Source organism: Polyodon spathula, chromosome 47 (assembly GCF_017654505.1).
Source record: "Polyodon spathula isolate WHYD16114869_AA chromosome 47, ASM1765450v1, whole genome shotgun sequence".
In the NCBI taxonomy this organism is placed as follows: Eukaryota; Metazoa; Chordata; class Actinopteri; order Acipenseriformes; family Polyodontidae; genus Polyodon; species Polyodon spathula.
Window position 1 is genome coordinate 419,516 of NC_054580.1, and position 10,900 is coordinate 430,415.

The 10,900-nt window shown below is 39.3% G+C and overlaps 1 protein-coding gene across 2 annotated transcripts; it reads left to right on the forward strand.

The window, feature by feature from the left end:
- Nucleotides 1-3,375, forward strand: LOC121306341 (zona pellucida sperm-binding protein 3-like). Of its 2 annotated transcripts, XM_041238098.1 has the most exons (4): nucleotides 1-677; nucleotides 1,167-1,279; nucleotides 1,575-1,678; nucleotides 2,620-3,375. In XM_041238098.1, the coding sequence occupies exons 1-4, from the start codon at nucleotides 273-275 to the stop codon at nucleotides 2,742-2,744; spliced, it is 747 nt and encodes a 248-aa protein (XP_041094032.1). In that variant the 5' UTR covers nucleotides 1-272; the 3' UTR covers nucleotides 2,745-3,375. The 2 variants fall into 2 exon arrangements, with proteins under 2 accessions (XP_041094032.1, XP_041094031.1); XM_041238097.1 differs by having other exon boundaries at nucleotides 1,575-2,712.
- Nucleotides 3,376-10,900: the final 7,525 nt, after the last annotated feature.

Below are 10,900 nucleotides of genomic sequence, written 5' to 3' on the forward strand. Positions count from 1 at the left end.
GCTAAGAATAAATAATCATTCTAAGTCATGTAAACACAGAAAATGATCGTTTTCAGAAAAACAATGTTCTGATTCTGTTTTCCTAATAGTCCCTTCATTCGTTTTCTGAAGAGTTGATCTGATGTTACCGTACTGAATGTGTGTCGGTGTATAATTGTTTAATTACCCAGCCAGGTTTAACACGTTAATTGATTCCGGTGAGTATAAAGGTGCTGGCTACGGGTTTATCGGCACGCAGCTGCAGTGTTTGATTCTGTGCTGAAGAGTTTGCAATGGGGATGCGCAGTGTTCAGACAGCGCTTTCGCTCGCTTTGATTTTGCTTGTGCAGCTCCACGGCGCTTTTGGATGGAGCTGGCCGGATCAGCAGGTTTATAACGCAGCGCCGTACCTGCAGCCTCCTGGAGCGCAGTCGTTTCCTGCAGCGGTATTTCAGGCGAAGCCCACCCCTCGTTCCGTGGAGAGAGCTGACCTGTCGCTGTCGAGTTCGGTCACTCTGGACTGCAGGAAAGACGCCATGGTCGTGACGGTGAACCGGGACTTGTTCGGGATCGGCTACCTGGTGAACAGCGCCGACTTGAGCGTGGGATCGGCGGGCTGCTCGGCCACCTCCACCGACAGCGTCGCAGGCACGGTTTTGTTCAGCATCCAGCTCCAGGATTGCGGCAGTACTTTCCAGGTAACCCTGCGTGTCGATCGCATTTTAGTGCGGTAGCCAGTATAGTAAACAGCCCCGCTTTCCTTGCTGCTTGCACTTCAGAATGAAGTTCTTGCCTACAGTAGAATTCCAGTGTTTTGATCAGTGATCTTTAGAGGTGCTGGTATGTGGAACCTGTTAAACTGCTTTGTGCATTAATTGGGTCTCTAGAGCAACTTACATTCTATAATTTGTGTCTTTGTTGCCTACTAAATTAGACAACACTAATTTTACCTCTTGAATCTTCTATAAGATTCTGCAATGAGGTGCATGAAATGGGGATTCACAATGTACTGACCGGCTGGAGCTTGTAGTCCAAGTATCGGTTTCCTTGTGCTACAAGTTACTCAAATGTATTAAACTGTTTGAACAAATGCTCAATTCCTTGTGTACCTTCAGGGGTTAAAGCACAAGACTGCTTCACTCTTTTGTAATTAAGCATAGAAGGGTCACTTCCACTTCTCTCCCTAGGTATTCCCAGACTTCCTGAGCTACACAAACCATCTCTATTACAAGCCTGCCAGCATTGGTATCATCACCAGGGTTAATATGGCTGACATTCTCCTTGAATGCCGATACCCGAGGTACTGTACTGCGCAGACAAGGACCCGAGGGGCTGGATCTGTAAACTTCATGCTAAATTCCTTTGCTGCTCATTCATTTGTACCAGGGTTCAAGCCACTGCTGCTGTAATAGATTTGACAATTCTATTGAAGAATGCAAACATGTTTTGACTATTTAACAAATGCTTTTCTTTCTGTGCTGACTGGGTGCCTTCATTTTAAATTCAGCTTCTCTCTCCGACAACCCCCCCTGCCAGTTTGATGTCATGTTTCATTAGTTATGCATGCTGTCATTTACAGGGTTATTTCTTTTCAGGAGGTGGAATGTCAGCAGCAGCCCCATAAAGCCAACCTGGGTGCCCTTCACTTCAACAGCCTCTACAGAGCAAATCCTGGACTTCTCCTTGCTGCTCATGAGTGGTATGAAGGAATGGGCTGGGTATGGGGAGTGGGGTTTAATCACAACCTGGCAACTATCTTTTGAACATGAAGACCAGTTTCTCTTGTATTGGATGCTGAAGCTGTTATCTTCAAATGGTTTTTATCCTCCCCTCCCATAGTTAACTGAGGGATGCTGTGCGAGTTCCAACAATGTCTTCAGCTATTGATTATCATAATGGGGATTATTGGCCAAATTCAATTCTTGTTGCTACCTGAGTATCATGACAACTGCCAGTGTAAGGGGGTGAGTTTAGAAGAGAAATGAATATAAAATCCCCCTATTGTAACTTGTATTGTGTAATTCAAATGATGCATATTTAAACATGTGTAATTGAGGGCATTTACTTTCGGAAGAGCCATGAAATGCATTCAAACAACGGAACAAAATTGCACCCGTAACCTGGAAGCAATAGTATTCACTTGTGTGAAATCTTCCATTAAGAGAATCCAACTAGGCTTGTGTGTGTCTGTATAGAGTTGTGTTCTATTTGCAACATAGTTTCACATCGCTGCTTGTATGATGGTTTAATAAAAGAAACCGCCTACCCTCCATTAAAAGATGCAGCTACCTTTTATTTTATCCCTCCATGGGAACAGATACAAATATAATTTCCCCATGAGGTGCATAGGCTGCAGTATAATGAAACAATTTACAACAGGGTTGGAACACAGTCCAGGAGTGGAAGGGTCAGCATTGGACACCCTGCCGGTGATTTGCCAGTCTGTCATGGAGCAGGGGTGGCCTAAGCTGGGTCTTCCACTGCTGGTGTTTCTGTTCTAAACTCTAATTAAACCTCCATCCAGGCCCTGAAATAGTTTGTTTAACCCTGGAGCAGAAGGGCCCTCTAGGACTCATTGCACACCCCTGGCATGGAGGGTTCCTGCAGCTGTTTGTTGCCAGTGCACAATTCCTCTGCCAGATAACTGGAGTGGTCCTGTAGTAAGGATTTGCTGGTGCGTTCTTTCCTGTAGTAGAGGTTCCTGTATCATGTGTTTTAATTGTGGTCTCTGTATAATGTGTCTACTTGCTTCCTGTTCCAGATAACTGGAGTAGTCCCAGAGTCTCCAATGTCATCTACCTAGGGGACATCCTTCACAGAGGCTTCAACAACCACATGGCACTGCAACTCCATACTAAAAGCAGGGCCCAGTCCACTTTACATTCTTTACTTTTATTTATTCTGGAAGTTTTAAATAAATTTAGGCGGCCATGGCTAAAATAATCCAAATCCTGATTGAAAAGAAAACCCCATCTTGTCGGTTCTTTTTGGTTACCATGTTTACCAATATCTGCACATGGCAGATTTATACTTTTCGTGGGGACAGCTTGGCATTCTTTCATTGCTGTGTTGTTTGAGCAGCACATAGACTGGAAATAAAACTCATGGAAACGAGGTAATAGAAATAGCCACAAACTCCTTTCCGCATCAGCCTCCATCGCTCGTACAGTTGTTACCTGTCCATGCGTTTTAAAAGGGAAACACAGTACTATCCCACAATGCCTCTGGGAAGTCCTACAGCAGCCAAAGAACTTCAGACAATGGCCTGGTTTGAAAAAGTTAAGGAACAGGTAGGTGCTGGACCAGAGGAAGCCACACGCGTCCAGCCTGGCCGCGGCATGAGTGAGGAACGGATGCTGGACCAGAGGCAGGCACACGCATCCAGCCTGGCCGCAGCATGACTGGAAACAAGGCATAAATGAGATTTCATTGATTTGCTCATGATAAATACTGTAGCTTTATATTGTTATACTATTATTTATATTGTAGGCTGTAGTGAATATCATTAATTATATGGAACTGGCAATTCTTGTCAATCAACCTTATTTTTTGTCAGCTTTCTGTCCGACACATTTTTCTATATATATATATATATATATATATATATATATATATATATATATATATATATATATATATTTTTCCCCCAAATATAATAATTTGATTTTTTCAACATTCTCAACAAAGCGTAGTGTCCAAATAGATGATAGGCAATTTTATGGTTTCCAAAATTTCCAATTAACTCCAGAGCTCCATCCAGTGGTCATTTCAGTGCATTTGAGCAGATTTTATTATTATTTAAGTTTGGGATTTCAAAACCACATGAGGTACAAGCAAGAAGTGTGTGTGTTAATATAGAAATATTGTATGTAGAAAAGATGCATTTCAGTGACAATTCCAAATCCCATATCACAGACATTAGAAATTTAGAAATAATGTATGAAAAAAGTGAGAATTCAAACTCCCATTTATAAATTCCACATCATGTAGATCATTAGGTTACACTGTGTAACAATTTTTTTTTTTTTTTTTTTTTTTGTTCCTGGGTAGTAAGTGTTATTTCCTAATTGCTTATGCCTCAAAAGTATAGAAAATGGCTGTTATTCCCCACAAACTTTGCTTTTGTGACCAGGACAGTGATATTTCAAAATATCACTATTTGCAATGGGAAAACAGGCAAATGTGTGTCTTTTCATTCACATAAAGTCAGAAAAAAAAACATATGAATCCAAATTAACATGTATTTATACTAAAGTAATACAAAGATGACTACAAAAGATTTAGAAGTGAGTAGTTTTTCGAGATTTACAATTATACTGTATTTACAGTTTAATCGTAAATCTCGAAAAACTACTCCCTTCTAAATCTTTTGTAGTAGAACCTGGATTTCAAGTCTATTGCCTTAACCACTCGGCCACGACTACTTGGCACTCAAAGAACAGATATTGTTCGTTTTTAATAAAACACTGAGTGGAAACCACAATCATTGGTTTAAGAGGCCAGTGCCTTCCCCTTTAGGTGATTGGGGCACTTTCATATAGATAGTAGTCAGCGTGACAATACATGAGCAGAGGGAAGACTCACTGTGTTGAAACAAAGAACTGACCGACAGGAAAATACAATTTTTGTTGACTGAGAATAGGCAAAGAGAATAGGAATCCGCTTTACAAAATCTGTGTTATTTACAACCAATAAGCGTGTATGTGTATATACTGCCCTAAAGCTTTATTAAAAAGAAAGAAAAAAAGAAGAATAAGTATGGTAACGCCTTCATTGAAGACTGGTCCGCTGAAATGTTTTTTTGGTGCGCTGAGCTGCTTTCTGTACAGCATGGATCGACAGCATTCGTTTACTCACTAGCGAACAGAGCCAGGATGGCCGAGTGGTTAAGGCGTTGGACTTATGATCCAATGGACGTATGTCCACGTGGGTTCGATGATAAAAACTGACTATTAATTATACAGATGTTCAAGGATGTTTTGGAAATGTCCCCCTAGTATACTACAGTGTGAACATTCAGCACATTACTCCTGTGGTTTTGATTGGTGAATATCAAATCAAACCACTGCAGCTTAACCGCAGATTTTTTCTATACTTTTGAGGCATAAGCAATTAGGAAATAACACTTACTACCCAGGAACAACAACTGTGTTACATAGTGTTACCATTTTCTTTACCCAATCTAACCTAATTTCTCCCCCTGAAAGCTCATCTCTGCATTAGGGTGTTAAACCCCCAAACTCCCCGTAAAGACAGCAGGAATGTATAGGTCTGATTCAAATGCAATGACTGTATATAGAAAGAACTGGCAACACCATTGATGCTAATAAAATATATAATTAACTTATACCCAAATATTTATTTTCTCAAGTATAAATAAATCAATTACACTATTTTTAACTAAACAATTCTATCCCATTACAAAAAAAAAACACTTTCTGAAATGCCAATTGTCCAGTAATAATACTCCAGGGTTACTTTAAAATGCATTCCTAATGGAATAGCACATCATTTTCTATTTCTAGTATTGACGAGTTTATGGAAGTTTCTTGTTGTTTATGTATAATATTTATTGTTAATATGTATTGCTAACAATGGTTTACAGACTGCATAGTATGTTCTCCAAATAACTGCAATTCTGACAATAATTATTAATATTTTGAAAATTAATTACAAAAATGAACAAAACTAGCTTACTAAAAAGCTCAGCAATCCTTGTCACATTGTCTGAGCTTGGTCCACTCGAAGGTAAATAAATATTCTTCACTGCTATTTTCACTAACACCTGATTCAGTAGAAGAATTTAAATCTGAATTCAATATAATTTCTAGTACTTCTTTCCCACGAAGCATTTCTCGCTGTTTTCCAGACATTGTTGACATTTTGTGACTGGGTTTGTTGTGTGTAATTCCGTCAGTATCTGGCAGATGGCACAAGAGACCTCTACAAGGTGTTATAGACACCCAGTGTTAAAATATCAGATTATCAGCAGTTTTGTAGACTCAGTAATTCAAGTTCAAAGTTCAAATTCAAAGCTCAAAATTTGCATAACGTATCAGTATGTTCATACTCCCTAGGGACCATTAATTCACAGTCACATCAGCAATGCATTTTTTATCACGTGTGAATTCGCTGGTGTTTTACAAAGTCTCTTGAATCACTGTAACTCTTCCCGCAATCAGAACAGTGATACGGTTTCACTCCTGTGTGAGTTCGCTGGTGTGTTTTAAGGTGTCCTGACTGATTAAACCTCATCCCACAATCAGAACAATGGTATGGTTTCTCTCCTGTGTGAAGTCGTTTGTGTACAACAAGGTATCCTGACGAACTGAAACCCTTCCCACAATCAGAACAGTAATATGGTTTCTCTCCTGTGTGAACACGCTGGTGTTTTACAAGATCTCCTGACTGAATGAAACTCTTCTTACAGTCTGAGCAGTGATATGGTTTGTCGCCTGTGTGAATTCGCTGGTGTGATACAAGGTTTGCTGATGAACTGAACGTCTTCCCACAGTCACAGCAATACGGTTTCTCTCCTGTGTGGGTTCGCTGGTGTGTTTTAAGGTGTCCTGACTGATTAAACCTCATCCCACAGTCAGAACACTGATATGGTTTCTCTCCAGTGTGAATTCGATGGTGTATTACAAGGGCTGCTGAATGACTAAACCGCTTCCCACAGTCATAACAATCATATCGTTTCTCTCCTGTGTGAATTCGCTGGTGAGATGCAAGTTTTCCTGACCGACTGAAACTCTGCCCACAGTCACAGTGATATGGTTTCTCCCCTGTGTGTGTTCGCTGGTGTGTTTTAAGGTGTCCTGACTGATTAAACCTCATCCCACAGTCAGAACACTGATACGGTTTCTCTCCTGTGTGAACACGCCCATGTTTTACAAGATCTCCCAAGTGACTGAACCCCTTTCCACATTCAGAACAGTGATATGGTTTTTCTCCTGTATGAATTCGCTGGTGTATTACAAGAGTTGCTGCATGACTAAACCTCTTCCCACAGTCAGAGCAGTGATACGGTTTCTCTCCTGTGTGTACACGCCGGTGTTTTACAAGATCTCCTAAGTGACTGAACTCCTTCCCACAGTCAGAGCACTGATACGGTTTCTCTCCTCTATGAATTCGCTGGTGTACTACAAGGGTTGCTGAATGACTAAACCTCTTCCCACAGTCAGAGCAGTGAAATGGTTTCTCTCCTGTGTGAATTCGCTGGTGTGTTGCAAGGTTTTCTGACAGACTGAAACTCTTCCCACAGTCAGAGCAGAGATACGGTTTCTTTCCTCTGCGCGTTCGCTGGAGTATTCTAAAACCTCCTGACTTGGTGACACCATTCCCACAGTCACTGCTCGCCCTTACTTTAGCTGCTGTTCCCGAACCTGGAAAATACAAACAGGAGAGAAAGTCAGACTGTTTCAAGTAGGGAATGCTGCAATTCTAACTTCCTCATTTTGTTGTTTCATGACCTTTTTCTACATTGGGTTATTAGCAAACACAGAACTGTAGCGTAGTCTCCACCAGGGAGGTTGCAATTACAACAGGCGGATTTCTGGAGCCAGCATTATACTTCAGCCAATAGGAAAGCCATGAGTAAAAGAATCAGGGAATGTACACATTATCATCTCTTTTGTAAATAGGTTTCTAGCTTACAACAAACACAAACTTCTGTAACCACAATATACAAAGAATTTCTAAAAAAAACAAACTAAAAAAAATATACAAAGTAAAAAAAAAATAAATAAATAAAAACACATGTAGGCAAAAACATGAGCTAAATAAAGACACTAAAATGCAAACTCTCACTTAACTACTGCCAAATAATTACACATGAATGATACAGGGTTCCCCCCAGGAATATTCAGTCTGCAGGGTGGCAGAATGTTATAAACCCCCCCAATCTTGTCAAGCATCAAGCAAATAGGCACAACTGGAATGGTGCTGGGGCCAGGATTAACACAACTGTTGTTTCTAACTTGGCTTCTCTTTATGAATACATTCACAGATACCAGGAGAGTAAGCAGAAATTCATTTTAACAGCTCATTTTAAATGCCCTTGGTCGATATTCGCCAGTATAGCAATGCGAGGTATTATAATGATTTGTATGGCATTGCTGAGATAAGATAACATTTTGTTTCGATACACAGGTAATAAGTACTACTGTGTGGGTACTGAGTAATAAGTACAGCCCATACAACACAGAGAGCTGCATATGAAGCCCACCATGGTAAACAGGTTGAGAACCAACTAACTGATCTTCAAACAAGGATACCTACATTAACAGGCATGCTTTCAACTGTCAAAATAAAGCAGAACACGGCCCAGACCAAACCAAAACCTGCACAATCTGCTAATCACACTTTAAAAAACAAACTGCTATAAATGCTGTTAAACACGGTTTCTATAAAGTGAGATCAGCGGCTTAAGCAGGTTTTGATTTGGTCTGGGCTGATGTCTCTTAGGATATTTAGGCAATGGATATCAAAGTTGACAGAATTCAATTTTATTTCACTGTTTTGAATCTTTAGCTTGCCTTCCGATTAATACTGAACCCTTGGGATAGTAAATACTTGGAATTGTAGTAAATTTTACCACTTGTTATTTTTTGTAAGCTAGGTATCCTAAACATTACAACTCGTCATCCAGTCACTGTGCTCCACACATCACTTCCAACTCTTAACTGAAAGAATAATTCCAGCATACAGACTTCCCAATCTTCAGAAAACAATAAGCTTGTATTTACTTACATCCAATAAGTCAGACGAGTGGAGAACCCTTCAAATACAGCAATATGTCTCGTGCCAGTAACGCCATCCAAGCACAAACGAATATTCAGTGTAACTATTTTCTTATTATATCTTTATATCCTTTAAGAATGTAAAAGGACTGAAGGATAGTGTCACTTATGATTTCTATGTATACAGTCTTGTTATTAATCTATATACGTATCAAACGGTCAAAAACTGTATTCGCTCCTCCGCTTACAAAAAAAATCACTGCGTCATCTGTGTTCTTTATCGTTTACTATCAAAACCAAATTCTAAAATAACGTCATTAGCTAAACAAAACTACCACTTGAGGGCGCAGTGCATAGAAAAGGAGCACATACCAATCCAGAAACAGTAACAATATTAATTACACATATCTAAATAAACTCAAAAAAGAACACATTCTTTTTTACAATCAATTTACAATGTATTTACAGTATAATCGTAAATCTCGAAAAACTACTCACTTCTAAATCTTTTGTAGTCATTTTTGTATTACTTTAGTACAAATACATGTTCATTTGGATTCATATGTTGTTTTTTTTCTGACTGAACGAAAAGACACAAAAGCGCCCGTTTTCTCATTGGAAATAGTGATATTTTGAAATATCACTGTCCTGGTCACAAAAGCAAAGTCTGTGGGGAATAATAGCCATTTTCTATACTTCTGAGGCATAAGCAAATAGGAAATAACACTTACTACCCAGGAACAAAAACAAAACAAAAAAATTGTTACATGGTGTAATTACATATATCTAAATAAACTCAAATAAGAATACATTCTTTTTTATAATCAAAATACAAAATTCTAATTCGTTAGAATTTTTTTTATTATTATTACTCATGTCTGCTTTACTGAGGAATGACCCAGTTCTGTTTAAGGAAGCTCGGTATCCCACATGGCGCTGCGCTGCTCACGTAAATGTCACAAACGCATTAGACGCCACATAAGCAAACAGACAATGCAAATCCCCAGTGTATTAATGAGAAGTCTGTGTGCAAGTGCAGAATGCATTTAAAATGTGATCATACTTGGAAAGGTTTGCTTTAATAATAGATGGCCAAAATACCAAGGTGGCTCGCAAAAAATAGCAAACTGGTGCAGGAGGTGGGTTCACTTCACACAACATAGCAAGCCACCAGCACTGGGCAGGGCAGTGGGGTGCTGAGGATTGAAAAGCTCTCTGAAACAGCCCAGTACAGGAGATATCCTTCAGAAGCTTTGAAGAGTCACTGATTAAAACCAAAACAGCTGCAGTAATGACTGGTGATAATGTGACTGTGTTTAAGCTCTTCATTCAAGAACGAGTGAAATTGTGTCTCTTCATTAGGAACAACATTACAGAACGATAATTTCCAATCCAAAGATGACCATTCTGTGGCAACCTACACACACATTCAAGGTCTGTTCACATTCATAAGTCTGTTATTGCTAAAGCAACAAAAAATAAACCTGAATCTCTTCAGTTAAAAATCAACGAAACAAACCCAGCGATTGACAGTATCTTATCTCCTTTCAATGGTCTCATCACTGTGCCACACATCAAATTTATAACGAGTTCACTTGTCACTCAGTACTATGCTTCAGCTCATTCTATGGTATTTAAATAAACTCACTTATATTTCCTTCGGCTTGGGGTTGTTTGCAATGGAAGGACAATTTCTCTCGATAAAATTAACTCGCATGCAAACGGCACTGTAAGGAAATCATTAGCCAAATAGTGAAACACAGGGTACCTTTTAACTTGCACTTTCTGCATGTAAACATGGCCAAGGTCTCACTTCAGAGGTGTTCATGTTCCAATTGTTCTGATTATCTTTTACAATTCACATGTCAATGCTTTTAGTCACAAAGAACAGTGACCTTTCTTCACTTCTAAAGCAGTGATTCACAGCCCTGGTCCAGTGTTTGCTGGGTTTTGTTCCAACTGAGCTCTCAGTTACTGAAATGAACACTCAAGTGAACTAACAATTTGGATAATCACATTTTTAAACTATTTTTCAGCTCTTAAGTAGTTGAAGATTTCAAGCACTATTCAGTTTCATACAGAACCTGAAATATCCATCTCTCTCAAATCATTCAACAGCTTTGATCAGGCAAATAGTTGAACTGAGTGTTTTGTTTAATTGGATTATAAATGGTTACTCA